The sequence below is a fragment of the Lonchura striata genome, chromosome 7 (assembly GCF_046129695.1).
Source record: "Lonchura striata isolate bLonStr1 chromosome 7, bLonStr1.mat, whole genome shotgun sequence".
Classification (NCBI taxonomy): domain Eukaryota; kingdom Metazoa; phylum Chordata; class Aves; order Passeriformes; family Estrildidae; genus Lonchura; species Lonchura striata.
This window is the reverse complement of record NC_134609.1, coordinates 13262466-13283495: the sequence shown is the minus strand read 5'-3', so window position 1 is coordinate 13283495 and position 21030 is coordinate 13262466. Positions and strand designations below refer to the sequence as shown.

General features: G+C 37.0%; 1 protein-coding gene across 1 annotated transcript in view; it reads left to right on the top strand.

Annotated features, from left to right (window-relative positions):
- The window catches only part of TM9SF3 (transmembrane 9 superfamily member 3), a 45574-nt gene extending 25093 nt beyond the window's left edge, over positions 1-20481 (top strand). The window contains exons 8-15 of the mRNA XM_021548132.3: positions 294-388; positions 2223-2353; positions 10688-10827; positions 12349-12417; positions 12509-12655; positions 12813-12896; positions 13005-13081; positions 17536-20481. Coding sequence (XP_021403807.1) covers positions 294-388; positions 2223-2353; positions 10688-10827; positions 12349-12417; positions 12509-12655; positions 12813-12896; positions 13005-13081; positions 17536-17603 — 811 coding nt within the window. The 3' untranslated portion in view covers positions 17604-20481. The remainder of the gene's footprint in view (positions 1-293; positions 389-2222; positions 2354-10687; positions 10828-12348; positions 12418-12508; positions 12656-12812; positions 12897-13004; positions 13082-17535) is intronic.
- Positions 20482-21030: the final 549 nt, after the last annotated feature.

Sequence of the window (21030 nt, the reverse complement as noted above, 5' to 3'; positions counted from 1 at the left end):
AAATGTCAGGGTATATTTATCCGAGGTGAGAGTCTGTACTCCAGTTAAAACAAATGCATGTTAGGAAAGAATGTAGTATGTCAAAACTCTCTTTCCCACATTGAATTAGACTTGGCCAAAGCCTTGTGTACAAACAGTTCTCATTCTTATGCAGATTTTACAGTTTAAGCACTTCTAAATATTTGTATTACATAAAAATATTAAATAACTGCTTCTGCTAAAAATACAAGGGTTTTTTGCTCTAATCATGTTTGGTTTTGTATTTCATTTACCAAAAACATCCCTTCTTGTAGGAGAGGATCAATGCTTAGTACAGCTATTTTTGTTTATGCTGCAACATCGCCAGTGAATGGATATTTTGGAGGAAGCCTTTATGCTAGACAAGGAGGTAAATTGTTTTCATGTTTCAGCATTTTCATTGCATTGTTAAATTGAGAAGTTACTATTTTCCGATTTGCACCAGTGTAGAAGAGTCCTCATGGAGTTAGATGGAATCCATTAGATTCTTAATAAACAGAAAATATTTTGATTATATTTAGTTTTCATATTATCTACCCAGTCAGTACTGGCAATGCTTTTTTAAAAAGTAACTGAAGTCTCTAGGTTAATTTAAAAGAGCTAAAGAACTGTTAATAGTTGTGATTTCTGAATTGCTTGTTATAGTCATGTATATAATTTTTGGCTCATGACATCCACAGAGTATAATAGCCTTTCCCTTTTGTGTAACATGTTGTTAAACAGCTCATGTCATCTCCAGATGGCTCCTACTTGGTCCCCTTCTGTATGTACTAGGGGGGTTATGTTAGGCCAACACAAAAAGGACAAGTATAGGTTATTTACTAGACCATTAATTGCAGATGAGGAAAACTGTTTATATCATATTTTAAAGAAAGTTCTTCTACTTTCCAGTATATGCTCTACTTTATACTTACCATATCAAAGTGAGCATCAGGAGAAAGCAGAAGCCAAATAAAATTGACAGATTTGAACAGGCTGTCTTCAGTGCTCCCCACTATGCCTCTGAGTTATGACCAGTTAGATTCTTGCAGTGCACTAGCTTCATCCATTCCCTATGCTGTAATAAAAGAATAATTAATAATTATCTTCTAGAGTGCTTTAAAAGAAATCTAGTTTGCAAAATAAAATTTGTATCTTTTTAGCATGATATACCTGTTACTGTACTTTGAGTTTGGAGGTTAGAAGTTTATTTTCATGTGGCTTGTTTATAAAGCTAACAATTTGTACAAAACCAGATCTAGTTAGAAAAGGGTTGCTGTGCTGTAATGTATTGTGCTCTGTAGTTGAGCCAGATAAGCTTTTTTTATTACAGATAAACATGTATCGAACCGTGAAATGCTGATTATGTTGGCTCATGGTGAAAATACATATGATTGTCTTGAAAAAACACACTTTTAAAATTGTTTTTACTTACTGCATATTAATAAATGTAGACAGTGTTTAAGAGCATAAACACTACAGGGACTACAGATAGAGGAACTTTTTAAGGTATTGCCCAAAAGGATTTCTCTGATTTCCTCAAGGAGCTCTAAAATTAGTAATAACTGCTAACAAGTGTTCTGTTCCCTTGATGCTTGGAGTTTAGAAATCACTTTCTTTCTACCTTTTCTGTTATTGGAAATGTCAAGAGTCCAGTTTTCCTGTATGTTAACTGCTGTGACATTTTGCTTTTTACCAGGGATAGCCATTTCCTTAATGCATCCTGAATGTGTCTGGGTTGGCTTGGTCCAAATCCAGAGCAGGTGCTGCCTGGAAGCAGCTGTGGTGCTGAGCTCTCCTGTGCTCCCAGAGCAGGAGCAGGTTCTGCACAGGGCCAGCTCTGCTGTCTGTCTCTTCTCACCTGCAGCTACACACACCCTCAGGTTTCACACCCCAGGTTCTTTGGCCAGCTTAGTCAGCATATGCTGTTCTTCAGCTGAAATGTTCTCATGCTGTATCCCTTTTCATGCCTTTTCACCTGGCCTACTAAATTGATTAATGTGCTGCATCTTGTGGGTTATGAGGACTCAGATGAAACTTTGTTTGCTCTTAGCTCTTTTTGATGTAGTATGTTGTTACTGATGATATTGATGTAATATGTTGTTACTTCTTTCACCTTTTTGTGGGAGAAGTAGTCAAATGTGTAAATTCTGTCGCGCTTGCTAACAAATTTTTTTTTTAAATGCTGTATCTTACCAGTCCCGTTGAAATGTCCCTTCTTACAGGAAGGCGATGGATAAAGCAGATGTTCATTGGAGCCTTCCTTATTCCAGCAATGGTGTGTGGAACTGCCTTCTTCATCAACTTCATTGCCATCTATTACCATGCTTCAAGAGCTATACCCTTTGCAACCATGGTGAGTTGTTTGATTGGAGAATTTAAACTACACTGTACACCCAGGAAAATGATATTTTTTTAAATCAAAATACATTTGTGAGTCATAGTTTAGAGCTAGCTAGTTAGAAATTTATCATGGGAGGGGGCTTAAATTGTTTCAAGTATAATTAATTTTAACCACAATAGCAACAGCTGCTGGATGCCAAAACCGGTTTTATCTCTGCTTAAAGTAACACTTTGGTTTGTATTCAAGCTTAGTGTTTTAACAATGGGGGAAGTTAGCAACATGACTTTCCTTCTGGATGGCCAGTGCAAACTCATTACAGTATAAGATGAAATACAAAGAGATTCCAAGTGAAAGATACTTCTAAGTCATTGCAATCAAGCAAAAAAATCAAAATAAGCGATCAGGCAACAATATGAGATAAGACATTCTGAGCAGATTTGTCTTTGCAAAAATGACTCACTCTTACCACTTTGTTAAGTATTATTTACTGTCCAGTTATGGTCTTGTGTCTGTACGTTTACCTTACCACTTGAAAAACTATGCATGTTGTGGTACTTTTTAATTTAGTCATGATGACTTTCTCTATTTCCTTTGTCAGGATTTTGTTTATGTTTGGCCCCTTTCAAGCATCCTCAGATAATCCTGTGAATAGAATGTAGGAAATAATCACTTGTCACTTGGGCAGAATTTCTGTTTGAGCTTGTAAGGATTAGTGTTTTAAAGCAGAAATGTATTTGAAATACGCACCATAAAATTGCTTTTTCTAATTTTGTGCAGTAATGCCGTTAACTTAAGAGAATATCTTAATATAGGAAGTCGTGTTTTCTTTTCAGTGGTATCTGTAGAAAATCTTGGAATTTAGCATTTTTATAGATTTCTTCTTTGCATATCAATTTTTTGTGATAGGTTATTCAAATACTTCAGGGACATTCAAGTAGCCTTGGATTTCTTAGTTTAAATCTACCATAAAATGAAGCTTAGTATCAGAAGTTTCTGTCTTATATATTGCATTTTTGGGTTTGTGATGGGAATTCAGTATGTGAAAATACTTCTAAAGAACACATTGTTAGAGAATGAATGTGATAGAGATTATAAACGGTAACAAGAAGGGAGACAATTCTTCTGGGGAAGACTTTCAATAATTTTTTACTGATGGAGGAATCATTCTGGGTACGTTGCTGGTTCTAGTCACTTTCTTATTAACAGTATTTTCAAAGCATGCCTGAATACCAGCTTTTTACGTTGAATTCATTTTTATAAAAACACTAAATGTAATATAAAGCTAAACATGTTTGTAAACACTTATTTTTTCTAATTTTCTTCTTCAAGAAATTAGATTAAAATTCTATCTTTGAATAACGTGTTTGTGTTAGTTGGTCAATGTGTCCCAAAGCAATATTGTGTCATTTTTTCTTTCCTATGCTAGCAGCCATATACAATACTGTCATAAAAGTTTACAGCATTGATCTTTGGTATGTGCAAAGAGACTCTGTTTTACTGCTAAGCAAGCAGTTATGGTATCCCATTTCTCACTTGTATTCTCATTTGGAGGCCAGGAATGCTGAGGGAAGGTGATTTCCACGTGTGCTGAAGTTTGTCTTGTGAATTTGTTCAGATGATTTATATTTTAAGACCATGGACACGTGCATGGAAAAGTAAACTGATATATAAATCTTCAGGGTTCAAGTCATCAGGATGTTAGGACTCTATAGACAGTGATTTTAATGTTTGCAAGGTTTTATGAAAGCATTTGAATCATTGTGACTGTGGCAATAAAACTTAAGTGGAGTTAGCAGGCAAGCAGGTTATGAATCGGAAACTTCATCAGGATGAGCAACGCTCTAATGACTTCAAATCAACAAGCTGGTTTGTAGAAGGAAATGGAAATTGTTTGCAATTACCATGTTATGCTTCAGGTTGAAGTCCCCAGGAGGCTCTCTGGCTTTATGGATGAGATCCCTTTGTGTCTTTCCACCTCTGTTTTCCATGCAAAGAGGCTTCCAGAACTGACAAATGCAAATTTGCTGCTTTCTTGGGGAAATAAAACCTCTGTCACCTAAATGTACTAGAACACACAAATAACTTCCTTTATCCTGATATATATTGAAACCACCTTCCTTGATTTAAATTGCTGGCAAGTATTGCCCCTTCATCTTGACTGCCATAAATCTGGAAAAAGCAGAAACGGAGTTACTGAGGAAAGTTCCTTAGCTAAAAGGTTGCTAAGAGACTATTCTTAAATATGTCATCCTGTACTTTGCCAGTTTCGCACTGCCACTTCCCAGTGAAGTATCTAAGTAGTCTCTGTGACTTAATTCTTCTTTCCAGAAGGATTTTCCAATGGAATTTAGTCAAGGGCAGCTGACAGAATCAAATCCAGGACATCCAAACTGACACTAAGTTGCTGTATCTTTCACTACCTGTTTTTCACCTGTTTTTCTACACTTTGTTTTAAGTCCTCAAATTCATTGGGCTCTTCAGGACCTTCATGCATCTTGTTGAAGTCTGTTTTGAACTTCAAAACTTCATTCACCTTGTATAACTCATTCCTGGTGTCTGGCATCTCCTTGAAGATGTGACAGGGCCTGGGAAAATACAAAGCTTGTTTCTGAAATCAGTCTTCACTCTTAGGACTCTGCCCTTAGATATAATTGCAAGCTGTCTTACCTATGGAATGACAAGCCATCTGCAGTGAAATAAGCCATGAGCATGAACAAAGGCTTAAATCTCTTCCTTGAGGTAACTTTCAGCTCTCCTTCCCTTTAGAATGATACCAAGAATGTGACCAAGAAGGTTTTATTCAAATATGAGACCTTTTTAAAACTGAATGCATTAAAGCTTTCTGGAACATATGAAGGAGTGCCTTTTTCACTTATCCTTTCACCTTTATAGGAATGGAATGGGTACTGTTCAGTTATTCGTGCTTTTGGAGTCCAAATTTGATTTTTTGGTGTATTTTGTTTATTGTATCGTCTTACTGGTGAAAATTGAGTTCTGAAGTCGTTATATGTCTTGACTTACTTTCTGTTTATGTTTATGAATTTTTTTGTTTATTTAACAATCATCTTTATATTTGTGTGTGTATGAATGATATGTAAAATGTAGAGCATGGAAGATTTAAGACTTTTAAATAATGGTATGTGAAGTGATTTCTCCATAATATGTTTGAGGAGTATAGTACTAGTTCTGTGCAGAAACACTGACTAATGCAGAATTTCTACAGAGTACAGCATGATTGAATTTGAAGGGACCATTTTAATTCTGGCATTTTATAAGTTGTGACTGCTTACATTGTTCTGTGAGTGATGCATAATTTAAAGATTTCCATTAAGGCTACTATAACTAATGTAATATTCTGACTGCAAAATCTATGCAGCTTCTATTAACTGATTTAAGATTTATCATTTTTGTTTTGTTTGATCAGTAGGTTCCTTTGTGGCTAAGGTTTCCAGTATGCATTTTTAATTATTTAATTAAGTAAGTTTAAGGACACTGTGTTTCTCCTGAGATTGAGACCCTATTGTTTGTATTTTTTTTACCTTGTTTTGAAAAGAAAAAAGTGATTCCTCCAACAGATAGCTTAATCCAAGCTGCAGATTTCCCTGATAGCTTTGAGTTGATATGAGTAATGACTGCCACTAAAAAAAGAGGACCTGGTAGTACCAACAATTTTCATGCCTTGAGTCAGATAAAGAAATACATCTGGCTAAAAAAATGTAAAAAATCCTGTTACATGCATTCAGCAGAGTGCTTCCTCAAATTTCTTGAAAGTGACTGTGCAACCCTCAGTCAAACCCCTTCATTTTGCTAAAACCAGACAACTCTTAATTCTTCTGCCTACATTTTCAGCAGTTCAATTTATTACCCAGAGCGACAGTCTAGATTAACAACTTTGTTGTAATAAAACTAGTAACTCTTTATTTTGAAGCCTTCTGTTCTATTCTTTTTCTTGTAACGTTTAGACAATGTGCAGAAAACTCTTGTGTTATACAAATTCAGTAACCTCTATATGGGAGGGAGTCTCATGACTGAGAGTGCCTTTTGGTAGCTGACAAGGAAGATCAAGCTCCTGCTTTGACAGTTAATTTTTATTGCTTTTCTTCCCTGTGCATTAAGCAGACGTGGCACCATAGCCTGCCAGTAGCTGTTTAATATTAGATATGCTCATAAAAATTTTAATTATCACCCTTGAAAGAAGTTTAATCTACAGTTGTCAGGAAATTTGAAACATGTGGCACTAGGAAATAAATTATATCCCTCTTCACAATGTTTCCTTTCAAATATGGAAAACTGAATTCTGCACGTTCAGTCAAGGGCAGTAGAATATTCTTTCCCCATCAAAACAAAAAAGGAATTAGAAGGAATTCAGACTTGGTGAGGTTGACAGTCACTTCTATGATAACTAAAACCTACAAACTAGTGTATAAGATATTTTCTACAACAAAATTGCAAGTCAAAATTAAATAAGTGTTTTTTAATGTACTGGCTTGGTACAAAAACTCATGTAATTTATTTTGGGTAACATGGATTTTAAAGTACCTCTGCTTGTTTTCTTGATGAAATAACAGGTTTGAAGACCTAATGTATTTACCTCTTTGCATAATTTGTGTTTTATGGAGTAGTTGTTAAAACGGTTCTCTGAATTTCTCATGGCTGATGTTACAGTAATAACTCCTAAAACACTCATAAAGATGTAACATTCTTATGTCTGCCTGTCACACAACTACTGTTACTGGGATTGGATTTTTTAGTATGTTGTCAGTGACTTTGGCAGGAGGGTAGAGCAGGTATGTGTGTTGGTCTTGTCTTCATTTCTCCTTTCCATTTGTGATGGTCAAGTGGAGGTCATTAAGTGCCTGAACTGCTTTTCCCATTGTATTCTTGCTCCTGTAAACCTTTTTTACCTGGTTTTACCTCAGACCTGTAATTTAGAGGAGCATGTCTGAAAAACACCAGCTATCTCTAGTCATCTCTCTCATCCAGAGAAGGCTTATTATTGCCAAGAGTGGAGAAAGTTGTTTTACCAGTCATCAAACTGAGCAGGGAGACTACCTGTGAGTCAATGAGTGAAAAGCAAGAAAGAAGATGATGCTGAGTTCAACATGGTGTGTACAACCAGTACTGGTGTTGGTCATCTTACTAAGACCAGTAGGTTGCTGTCTCTAGGATGGTCTTATCTCAGTAGAAAGAACATGCACATCTTCATTTTGCACAGCTTATCAGAGCTAGGTGGGAGTAGGAAACATTGCTGAACCTGTGCTATGGTCATCCTTGTTTGCTCAGTTGTGTCTCCTTTGCACTCCAGACTTGGCTCAAATAATTTTTAGACTCCTGAAATGGCTCCAGGGTAAAAGGAGAGAAATGTACTTCACTTTCAGGTGTCCTGAAAACACAGCATAGCATTAAGATAAGTGGTGTTTCACTGTTTAACAAAGTGTTGACTTCATCTAATGCTGCTGCTAGGTATCACTGAAGATGCTGACTGTTCCATTTGAAAGCAGGTAACTTTTCAGCCAAATGGATAACAGAATGTAAGGTGTTACACCATTATCAGTCATACTTTGATCTGATAATGAAACCACACATTTTCTGATGGATGCCAATTATAGGTGTACGGGGGATAGCTTGACTGTACTTACTGAAGTCATTATTCAAGGAACCTTGATCTGTCTCAGCTTGTTTTATGCAGATGAACATTTTAGATTTCCAAGCTACTGCTGAGTCAGTTTCCTGGATAACACAACAGCCAAGCCCTGCTGGATCAAGTTGAGCCCTTTCCTTTTCTACCTGATTTGAAGCCATTCAGCTGTGCAGAGTGTGTCACTAGAATGAAATGCTACTGACAGCCTTGTTTCATCCAGGAGTTTGCCAACTAATCAGTAATTAGGCCTGGATGTTCCTTGCTTGGTTCCTTGTCCAAGGTTATAATCTTTCTGTGTGGATTCTGTAGAATAGACACATTTTGTAAGATGGACAAATACAAGATGCTGAGTGTTGTTCCAGGTGAGCTTAGAGCCCAAGACAGTTCCTGGGCAGTTTCTTTATGCAGTAAAGGGATGGATTCTCTTTCTACCACTGTCTCCAGTCAGGTGAAATTTTCAAGATCAAGAAATTAAGGTACAGTCATCTTAAAACCTGCACTGTAAAAGACAGCTGTGGCTGCATGAGCAGTATAGATGCCCCTTCACAGTGCCTGGATCTGAGCTTTCTGCCTCAGCCAGGTGTGAAACCTACCTTGCCAGAACAGCACCACAGAGCAGGATGGACCACCTAACACATCTGGAGGGCCTTGCTGCAGGAAGCAGAACACACTCTTCTTGAAAATGGAAGTGGTTTCAATATGCTCAGCTGAGAAGTTTTTTGGATACTATCCAGGTCTTAATTCTTGAAAATCTCTTCTACCCACTGCACCTCAAACAAGATGGGACTTTTTGGTGAGGATTTTAATAAATGTAGCACTCAAGATGATTTTCTTTGATGTTTCTGATACTTTTCAACATTTTTCTGTGAAAAGTCTCATCTGCTTCTTCATTTACACTGAGCAGTTTTCAAGGGCAGAACCTGTATCCATTGAGTGAGTTGTATGCTTCTCCTGAAATTTATTCTTAGGTAACCCCAGTGTCCTACTTAAAACATATGCTTGCTTACCTGTGTTTTTTGAGTAATGGAAGAAGATAAATGGGAGATACTAAATTAATTATGTAAAAACTGCTTTATTTTTACTATATAATTTATACTTCAAGTGTAAGCACAACGTAGCATCTCCTTATTTACCAGTGATGCTTCATATTTTAGTGGCCCATGAAGCAATTCTTTAATAACCTCTTCTCAAAGATATACAGAGCAGTCTGGAAAGTACTTCTGCTTGTTGACCCACCAGTTTGGTGTACCCCTCCTGTGAAGCATGAAGGCTTGCTCCATCCAACCCCAGGCAGTGTTTTCCCTTCATATCTGTCCTAAGCTAGCTAGTAATAGAAGACTAAGACACTGACTTTAGTCAAATGCTGCCTTAAATTTGTGTGACTCACCTAATGCCAAGTTTGTATTGAGCTAATGTAATTCTTTATTTTCAGCTGCTTGCTGTAGATTTATTAGATACAACATACATGAGCAGCTTTTATTTATCCTCAAAGTAACTGCTTCTTAAGCAAATCAATGTGTGCTCTTAAATGTGTTCTGCTCTCTGTTGTTTAGCATTAATCTGCTGCCATGGACTTTGTATTCTGCTGGAGTGAAGACAAATGTAGCTCCTTTGCTGAGGAGGCACCAGGGTGTACACAGAGCCTCAGGCTACAAAGCCATTAAAAGGCAGTCTTTTCATAAGTTTGTATAGAAAAGGTCACAGGGTCAGTATTCAGTACTGTGGTGATTGCATTATGGGCAACTGTTCTGTCTTCAATTATCAATATCAAAAAGTTACCAAACTGTCTAATGCTGTATTTTTTTGTGCTAAAGAGTTATGAGTAGAGAACATCTTCCTTAACACTTGAAATTTTCCTATTTTTGGGAGATAAATTATGTTGCCTTTAAGGAATAGAAAAAATGGAGCTACATAAATACAGTGGCATAAAAAGATTCATGGTACATTTTTAGAGAGGCTGTTCCATTGGAAAGAGCTGGAGCATTGGCTTGACCTTTCCTGTATTGTGCATAAACTTGATTTCTATATGTAAATAGGGTTGTAGTGCCTCTAAATTGTCTATCTTTGCATACCAGTGGCCACTGGTTTCTTTGTCAGTCCATGTTCTTAATTGCCTGGTTGGTGCATAATGGAAAATACTGAACTGAAAATTGAATCAAAATTGGTAGCATTCTTGCATGGTTTTTGGTTGGCTTGGTTTTTTTGTAGGTTTTTTGTTTGTTTGTTTGGTTTTTTTTTTGTTTGTTTGTTTGTTTTGTTTTCCATTGGATTAAAAATTTTGCACCCAACAGTTGTAATTTTGTGTGCAACTACCTAACTGGTAGATGTTAATTCCCAGAGAAATTCCCACATGCACTCTCTGCAAAACTGTACAACACGCTGACAGTGCTTTCTGTTATGAAGTACCATGAAGATTTCCTTTATTTCTTGTGCAATGTATTGAGTATAATGATTAGGTGGAAACAGTATAGCAGTCTGTAATGGTTCTGTTCTTTCAACTGATGGATGAAAATATACTTAATAATGTTTATTAGAAAGTTTCTCAGGGAAAAATCCTCTGTTTGTAAAATATATGGTGACTACTGCTTCATAAGTAGGAGTATGATTCTACAGCAATAACTACTAAGGACTAATACTGGTTGATTATCTTCTATTGTTGTCTTAGACCTGTTTTTTTAATTGCAAGTGTAAATTTTTGCTTGCAGGTGGCAGTGTGCTGTATTTGTTTCTTTGTCATCCTTCCACTGAACCTTGTTGGGACTATTCTTGGCCGAAATCTGTCAGGACAGCCTAATTTTCCATGTCGTGTCAATGCAGTGCCTCGTCCTATACCAGAGAAGAAATGGTAAAGACAAGCATAATGTTAACTAGAAATATTCACTTCAATACATTTAAAATGGCTTTTCTGGTGTTCAGCTTTCATGGAATAACTCCTTTTAATTTAAATTGAGTTGTGCCTAGAAGAACCGCTCAACTGACATTTTCTTAATGTGATTTTTCTTTTGAATTAAAACACCATGGTTAATAGTTGTAGCAGATTTTACAGTCCTGGATCACTGATTCACATTTTGCCTGAAATGCTCTTTAGTCCCTGTGTAAAGGGGGTGGTGCCAGCTCAGTTCTTGTATAGATATATTGACACTAAAACCTCTCCACTTCAGTTAATGCCTCTTACAGGTTTAGGATTGAGTGTGCCTTGGAGGCAGAACTGTCCTGATTAATGGTCTCCTAACACAAGCTGAGACATATTTGCAGGGTTATGGTGGGAAGAAGCTTGCAATGCTGTTCCAAATTCTGTACATTGCTGATGGCACAGAGCCTAAAATATTACAGGTATATGGTTTGAACTGTGAAGAAGGCTTTATAATTTTTGACGTGAATGCAAAGTGGTGCCTAGTCTCAAAAAGTATACTTAGGTTTGTGGAAAATTATGAATGCAGTCACTTTTTCCTATTAATTCTGAGGTGAAAGCAGCAAGCTACGGAAATTAAAATATCCTCAGAGGATTTTTTTAATAGACTTTTCTTGCTTTTCCTGTTCAGAGAATGGAACAGATGAAGTGAAAGGGGCACTGAAACATGTAAGCCTGTAATGTCCAAGAAGTGCAGCACACTTAGTCTCTTGTTAGTGGTACGTTGTGCAGCTCAGATGTTAGAACTTATTTTATATTGTGACTGGTATCTTGGAAATCTGTTGGAGTTTTCTGGATCAGCGTGACAGTTAAAAATACTTCTCTTGACGATGATGAAATAACACACCATCAGCTTAGGCAAGTCTCCCTATAAATAATAAAAGAAGCTGCAAATGAAATCACTGGTTACTAGCTGGATTCAGCATCATTGCAAATACTAAAGATAGTTCACCTTTTAGTGACAGTGTCTTCTACAAGTAGCTGGGTATTAATTTTTAACTATATGTTCATGACACAGTATAGCATTAAAAATAAACACTGGTTCTTATTTATATAATCATTATCCTGTGAAATTTTTGCTTGTGCTTTTTCCTGTGTCTGTAGCCATCAACAGCACTGTGTTTTCACTGCCTTCTTGCAGGGCTAGTGGATGTTGCTTAGGCCCTTTTTGTCAAGAAAGATTGTTTCCATGGCCTTAAGGCTGACTAGAAGGCTAACTATGCCATGAGGTGCAAGCCTTATGTTTTGTTTCTGCTTCCCCCAAGGGTAACTTCTTGTTTTATCCATACATATGACATTTTTGAGGGAATCTTCCTAATCTGCTGGTATGAGACAGAAATGTTCTTGTTAGCATGCCTTTTAAACAGTCTTCTGTGCTGTATTAATGATCTGGTCTTAATATGTTTATAAATGAAAAAATTCAGTTGTCCCTAAACAAATCCTAATATCTTTCAGGTTCATGGAACCAGCTGTTATTGTTTGCCTAGGTGGAATCCTTCCTTTTGGATCAATTTTTATTGAAATGTGAGTACATCAGCTGTTTCCCAGTTTGATTTAAAATTACATTTTAAGTTAAATTACAATGTCATCTGCATATTTTGTTTATTTTCTTCAGGTATTTCATTTTTACTTCATTCTGGGCTTACAAGATTTACTATGTTTATGGCTTTATGATGCTGGTTCTGGTTATCCTCTGCATTGTGACCGTTTGTGTGACCATTGTTTGTACGTATTTCCTGCTAAACGCAGAGGATTACAGGTGGTAAGTGTTGCATTGTTTTCATAGTTAACCAGATTGTGAGACTTGTGTTGAAAAGTAGTGTTTCTTCAGTCTAGAAGGGTCTTTTCCAAGTGCATTGTGCATCTTCTTGGGAAGCCTTGTGGCTAGTTGTATGATGGACATGTGTGTTTACTTTTAGGCAATGGACAAGCTTTCTTTCTGCGGCATCAACTGCGATTTATGTTTACATGTACTCCTTTTACTACTATTTTTTCAAGACAAAGTAAGTTATAGTTTTCTTGCTTGAATATCAGATTACTATATTGCCAAATCAGTTTTATTGATAAAAAATGGGAAATGCCTAGCATAAATTTCTATCTTTCTTTTCCAGGATGTATGGCTTGTTTCAAACATCATTTTACTTCGGTTATATGGCAGTATTTAGCACAGCTCTGGGAATAATGTGTGGTAAGTTCCAGATATTTTGAAGGTCTTCTACCAGATTTTTTCAGACTCATACTTCTGACTTTAGTTCGTGGTTTTGGTGGTGGAATGTGTATGTCTGCAAGATCTGCTCAAAAAGTCTTTAAGGAGAATTTGAAGAGTTTTCTGCTTATACTTGATTCCTACCTTATATAGGAGATTCCTGTGGATTGTGTCTTCTGATAGGAAGATAATTTATATACTGTGCAGGGAATTTCACCCTCTGTGCAAGCTTGAAAGACTCAGTATTTGGCAAGAAATCCTGCAAAATCAATTCCAGAGGAAGCTGAGACCATGCTAGCATTTTGCTTTGGATTTTTTACTGTCACCCAAGAAAAGGAGCTAGGTGCACCCATTGAGGCATCAGTGATAGCACCATAGTGATGACAGTAGCATGTGTATCTTGTGGCATGTATATATGAGAGTGAGCAGAACAGAGGACTGAAAGCTTGAGGAGAACATTTGAGAAATAAGTATTGCAATATTCACAGGTGAGGAGAGTTCAGGATGCTCCTGTGTGCAGCTGGATTTAATTGCTTTTTAAGATACTATTTTGACAGATGTTTAGACAAAGACATACTTCATGGTAGGGAGGTCATCTGTTAAAGCCAAAAAACTTGTTCACATGTTAACTTTATTTTTATAATTCCCTTTATGACCTTCAGCAAGTGCTTCTTGATTCTTTTTGCACTTTTCTGTAATATTGGTTTTTTGGTGAGGGATCCTAATTTAATACTTCTTAGCAGTGAGTGAATAGTCCTATAGCTAATGGGAAGATTTCTTAGAGCTATATTTGAGACACAAGATGTCTTACAGGAACTTACTTCTGTAAAGTATATATTTCTTGATATCTCAAGAGGGTGGGTAATATAATGCTTTATAAAAAGGGAAGGGAATTCATCATTTAACAGCTGAGTACCTGTTCCCCTTTTCTCTCATACAATGTAATTTTGCTTCATCAGGTTCTTGGCACATTACAAGACTTCCCTGCTGTTTTGGTAGTCTTGCAGCCATTTTTTTTTTTCTTTAATAGGCTTATACTTTTCAGCTCTAATGTTTTCTTTCAAAAGTGCTCAGGCCAGTATTGATTAAAATGTCTGTGATGCAGAAGCCAAGCTTGTCCACCAGTTTCTGTAATTAAAATGTGTTTTAAAACACAAAAAAGGAAGATTGTCAAATTATTTCTTCTCATTGTAGGACACTATTTGATGGAATATTAGCGTAAAATCCAAATATTTCAAAACCAGAAAATACCTCAGCATACTAAACTTTATTTCTATTGAGCTCTATTGAGATTTCTTTTTGTCTTTTTAAATGTCTTGGAAGAGAAGCCATGAGATGCCTTTTACTGAGAAGTGCCATTTTCAGCATGTGGAGTGGAGAAAAAAAATCCCCTGTCAAAAAGCATTTGTGTAGAGAACTTGCAGCCATTGAGGTCTAACAAAAACATTTGTGTTAAAGAATTGTGCAGTGTGTGTGCTACTGAGTGTAGGTCTGTGAAAAGTGTGTGGAGCTGTTCTTTGGAGGCTCACATGGGTGGGCGTGTTGGGTATCACAGTTGGATGTGAGATGAACTAGTTAGGGCCCAAAGCAGCCACAGGGAAACTCTCTGTAGGAATGGATCATCCAGCTCTGGGTTTAATGCCCTTGACAATGCCTAGTGAACTCAGTCCCACATGTAGTGGGATGCTTTGATCCACAAAGTTCGCAGCTCTCTGCAGAGCATCTCAGTTCTGGGACCGGACAATAGGGAGCCCGTGAGAATTTCCAAACCTTTTGAGCTCTTCATGTTTCCCTCTTACTGGCAGAAAAGGTTAAGACTCATTTCCCAACTTAGTGGAAGGCTTAGAGGCTACATAACATAGAAATGCCTCTTGCAATACCACACTTCAGTATTTAAGTATACTTAGAGCTTTTAAAAAAATTTGGTGCTTACAAAGTCACAACTGCAGTAATTAGTAATTGGTTTGAAGTAATAGATGGGAATTAATCTCTTTTTGCTTTGTGATTGTTCTTCCTCAGTATTTGGATTTTTCTTTTTATTTAAAAGCTTATTGTTCTGCTGAAATACACTTGCAGTCTATTTCTGCTGAGCCCAAATAGGCCATAACCAGGTTATAAATATCAACTGGTAAAGTGTCTAATAAATAAATAAAATATTTCTCTTTACTATGTTTGTTTTAGTTCAGATGAGCCAGCTGGCTTGCATTTGAATAAGGAGGATGTTCTTTAGTCATCATTGCCCAGGGTTTCTGCCTCCTTGCCCCATGTTTTATTCAGTGCCTGTGAAGTAGCCTTTAGGCTTAACCCCTGCCTTGGGTATTGGCCATTAGTGGCCTTCATGGCCAAGGCACCTCTGTGATTCAGTACAGGTTATGATCTGTTTATGGGGATGAGAGCTTGTGGTCTCATGTGACTGCTACTCTCTACTCCTCCCCCTCACTTCCACCTCATGCATTCTCTAGATCCCAAGTGAAACACAGTTAATGCTTTGTCCTCTCAAATCTCTGTGATACCTGGCATCACATCACGAGAGGAACTCTTAAAGAACAAGTTCTGGAATGTATCTCATTCTGGCAATGGAAATGGGCATTGGGTCTGTTGGCAGTGTTTGCTTTAACAGGAAAAGTTTGGCGAGTCTTAAAGCAGGAGTCCAGTGCCATTAGTTTGTTCATTTACTTCATAAGACAGAAGATAAAGTTCTTGACAAGCTGCAGAAAAATCTGCATGTGCTTCTGTATGACTCCAAGCTCTCATCACCTCTTCACAGCCCGCACTTGAGTCTGTCCATGTGCTACCCTGGCCTCTCCTTGAGCAGTCAGGCCTTCATTCTGCTGCATCCTCAGCTTCCTTGCAAGCAGCAACCTGATCTTGTGTGTGCTGTACTTGTTTTAATGGAGCGCTGCATTGCCCAAGTTAGTAATGCAAATCCCTTGTTTGTTGGCCAGTGGAATGGTTGCCATGATATTTATACAACTTGGAATGTTGTGCTGTACAGAAGCTGAATCCACAAGCTCCTTACTGCTCCTTACTGCTCCAAGAATGTTGGAATGATTTATTATTATTTATTTAGTTTTGCCCTGTGCAGATTTCTTGATTGGGTATAAATATTGGGCTTTTGAGGGTCTAAAAATCAAAACTTTGTGATAGCTTAATGGCTGACTTCATAAATTATCCCATCAGTCTTCAGGATCTGAATAATTCCATAGTCAGCAATGCCAGCTGCAAGTCTGTACAGACTTAATATGTAAAGGCAAAACAACCACTATATATTTTTACTGGAAAGTTTGACTTCAAAATTTTAGCACAGGTTAGACTTCTGTATTTAACATGTCTTCTGCAGTTCTGGTGCATCCTAGTTCACTGCAATGCTTTATTCTGGGCTTTTCTTGGTTTCTTCAAGGAAGGAAAAATATCTTTTCTCTTAAGAGTGTTTTTTACCAAGCATCCAAGCATTTAATGGAGTTCTCTATAGTGATTTACAGACCTTCACTTCTCTATCCATTCCATAAAATATGACTGTTGGCAGACAGCAGTTGTCTTTAATTCTTGCCTGATTTTTGACTTCACTTCAAACATGATGATTAGCCAAATTGACTTACTGTAATTTTGCTTGGAAGAGATGAAGTCATTCCCAGCTGCTGTCGTAAGGCCACAGTATTTACTGAGCCTGGCAAACCTGAGGTTCTTGATTTGACCAGGAAGGTTGCTGAATCTCTTTCTGAGAAGAGGCCTTAGTCTAGTGCTTTTCTTTAATTTTTCTGGATGTCCTTAATACTGCAGTATTTTGGGTTTAGCGTAAACTGTTGCCCCTATCAAAAACTCAGTGACCTGTTCTTTTATTGCTTCTGTGACAATGCATACTTTGCTCATGACTCTTACTAATTTGAAAACCACAGGTTGCAATTTCTTGAACTACTAACTGCTACTTGTTAATGTCTTTGTACAGACCTCCTTGGAGTGTAAGACTCCTGGGATGGGAATCTATTATTATTTGTGCTTTGTGGGAGGGAAGAAGCCATCTGCCAATAAAACACTCATCCAGAAGGCATGTAACTTATAATAAAAATCTGCCCTCCCATCCACCTTCCCTGCAGAGTGGGTGATTGTATGTTTTTTACCCTCTGCTCAGAAAAAAATGGACTTGGTTATTGGCAGCAGTAGGGGGGCTGCTACATTTATCAAGGCCAAATGAGCACAGCCTCTTGGTAAGATGGCTTAATGGATTTAGATTGCTTGACAGGGAAAGTTCCTGTCAGCCATTTGGGGGGGAACATGGATAATGAGAGTTTGAGAACAAGTATTGCAGGTAGAGAAGTTTCTGTGTGCAGAGTATGTGCTTTATGTGACTTTCTCTGTTTAAGTTTGTGGTTTATACCACTGGCTTGTTTTGATGATCAACTCTCTAACATATTCAATGTTTTTTGTTTCTTTTGCAGGAGCTATTGGTTACATGGGAACAAGTGCCTTTGTTCGTAAAATCTACACTAATGTGAAAATTGACTAAGGAAATAAGAAAATTGAACTATGGATCAGCTCCTGTTTTCCTGGGGATGAATTTGCACAGCAAAAAGCGCGAGAAGAGATTTGGGTTTTAACACTGGGCACTATATGGGTCTCCATTTTGTGGATGGCTTAAAGTAACATCTATTTCATTGATCCTAGGTTCTTACTGACTGCTTTCTCCAACTGTTCACAGCAAATGCTTGGATTATATGCAGTAGGCATTACTACAGTATGTGGCTAATCTTTCCCCCCCAAAAACCAACATCAAAAAACAAAAAACCTAGCTCATTAAAGATGAATAGACTAGCTCTCTTCAGTGAAGAGGACAAACAGTTTGTTTAAAGCATTTGTTCCATTCAGTAAAAAGAGGGAAACTTGGCTGCTAAAACTACTTGATTAGTAGTCTTCCTGGTACTCAACATTTCTAAATTATGTAAAAATGCTGTTCCAGAAAGATTACTCTTCTGATTTTTACTGCCATTGCCAGGATAGGAGGTATGTTTTGTATTTTCAACTCCAGGTGCTTTTTGGTTTATTTGCAATATCAACTACCCTACACTCATTTGTTTAAAAAATAATTTAAACATATATAAAACTCCCATATGCATGTAATATATCAGCTATTGCCCTAGTTGGACCAACTTCCCTTTATTTATCTTTAAAGTAATATCCAGCTACATCTTAAATCCATCCAAAGAAAATACAGTCTGAAGACGGGATGTGTTCTCTGCAATGCAATTTACTGTACAGTTAGAAAGCAAAATGTTAAATGAAGAGGATTGTTTGTTTTTTAATAAACACTCTGAGGTCTAGATTAAAACAAAACCAACGTTTTAACTGAATGTCTAAAGTGATTCTCCTTTTTTCCAAGTTAGTCTTGCATTTTTCTTGGGTTTGGGTTGAATGAAGATTTTCCTTTAGACATCATACAAGGGGTAATAAGTGTATATAACATTAAATAATGTAACTTAGGTGTAGATCCCAAATGTATTTGGATGTACAGATTTACTACAGAGTACTTTTTCTGATGATTCGGTGTAAAAATGTGTGAATTCGGGTGGCTTTTTACATCTTGCCTGCCATTGCATGAAAAGTTGGGGTTTCTTCACAATGTGTGTATGTCATGCTTTTCTGTTCTATTTCTCAAGCTCTTACAGGAATTAAATTTGTAATTTAGAACATTTTAATTTTTGTTAATCCTATCTGAACACTTGTGTAACATCAAAAGCACAGTTGCTTTAGAGTGTTCAGAAAACTAAAATAAACTTTTCAGACAAAAATGTTTTGATTGTGAAAATAGATGAGTTTGCAATTGAGAATGTTTGAAAAGGCAATACTGCTGAGCACCAGTTTCTGTATACAATATTAGTGCGGTTTTCATCTATCAACCCCCCTGCTTTGAATTCAGAATTTGCTTACAACTGTATTGTACAATACAACTCCAAAGTGAATGACCAACCCAAAAAGATTCTTCTTGGCTGTGGCGAAGTGTTTTGTGATCCAGCCAGTGTACTGGGAAAAGTGGGGGTAAGCGTGGACTGAAATAAATGGGCAAATAAAGGTTAAGTCTTTCTAAGATGACTGTTAATTATGCACTGTATTTAGTTAGAAATATCCTGAATGTGTTTGCAACAGATTTGACAGCCACTGGGCTTGATTTTTTCATGTTGTTTTTTTTTTTTTAGACATCTGCCATGTAGGAATGTTTTCATCAATGTGGCTGTCTGAAATAGAGCACATGCCATGTAAAAGGAAACTTTCTGAACTTAAAAAATGAGCCAAATATTGGTATTGATTAGCACTGTACTGTTTCTGTATAAAAAGTGCAGATAATGCAGTAGCCACAATGAGAAACATTTGTATTTAGCTTGGGTGGACTGTACAGGTAGGTAATAGTGGGAAGCAGTGCATCCATTCTGTATATGGTTTCTGAAAAATATTTGAGCTTTCAGCTCTGATTTCCCTGGCCAATTTAACCAATCTGTCAAAAAATAATTAAGTACTCCTTCAAGTGAATCTTTGGTGTCTGTAGGTGAACACTCTGCTGCTAAACAGAATAATTTTTTTTTTGTTTTGTTTGGAAGTACAGGCCAATTTTGAGATTATAAACTAGGTCAACAGTTAGTCCATTTTTGTTCCAAAACATGAAGACTTAAAGCAGAGAATGGATTTTATACTAGTACTTGCTAGTGCATACAGCTCTGGGAAGTCCTCTCTTCCTTCTAAATCTGAAGTGAGAAGTCATTATCTCCACATAATAAATACTTTAAGTACTCTGCCAAGATAAAAGTTTTTTTAAAGGGAATGTTATGATAATGGGTCTGGTTCTCTGTTTAGAGCCCTGCTATGTGATTAGTCTATCAGAAACTTCACTAAACCATTGTGAATTTCATTTAATCACTTTTTAATGCCACAGGGTGGTGTGTTGCCTACTTGCTTTTTCTATCCTCTGGCATTACTGGCTTTTGCATATCCAGATAGGATTGTATATCTTCTAAAGTGACATTGGAAAGATACCTACTGCACAGGCATTGCTTTTGTTTCTGCAAGCAGGTTCCTCTGGAGAAGTATTTAAATAATTGAAGTGTTTAAATAATTGACATTTTTATACAGCCACCCTAGCACGTAAGTTGGGAGTTTGCTTTGTTTTCTCCCTTTTGGTTTCTGAAGGAGTGCAAAATGTGACCAGTTTTCAACAGCTTGTCTTTATGGTTGCTGTTTGGGGCAAGGCTGTTTGCTCCCCTTCCCCCTCCTTGCCCTCCTCCCCAAAAATGTGGGTATAGTTTGAACCATCTTGCTTAATAGAAATTGGAAGCTCTCTGCTTAGATGATGTAGTCCTTCCTCTTTTATGGAAGAAATAAAGATCTTACAGACAATATTCCTCTTACCATGGTTGTTTCTTAAGAGTTTCTGGTTCTTGAATTCAGACTTTTCGATAGCTCTTCAGTTGACTGCTCAGTGCTTTTCTTCCCACTTCTTGGTACAGAGGCCAGGGATTTGGGTAAATAGTTGCATTAGCAATAGCCAGTCTCAACCAAATGTTTTAGGTAAATATAATTGTAAACTTTTTCAGTTGAGGCAGAGCGAAACATAGAAAGTGCCTCTTGTAATTCATATATGAAAATATATGAATGCTGGATTGGAGGGAATGGAGACCGTAAATAATCATTACATCATGTTCTTTTTGATGTCTGAATGTTTTGAAGACAGATTGTATTAATTCCTCTCCAAAATTACATTCCAAAGTGTATAAAGGGCACAAAAGTTGTTTTTTTGTAAGGTAGTCCTAGGTGTATTTCTTTAACAAGTTTCAGCTTAAAAAAAAGCCAAACCACTAAAACTTTTTACACTTTTGGTACTAAAACAGTAAAAGTGATAGCACGTTCTTATCACTGTCATTACTGCAGAGCTAACACAAATGAGAAAG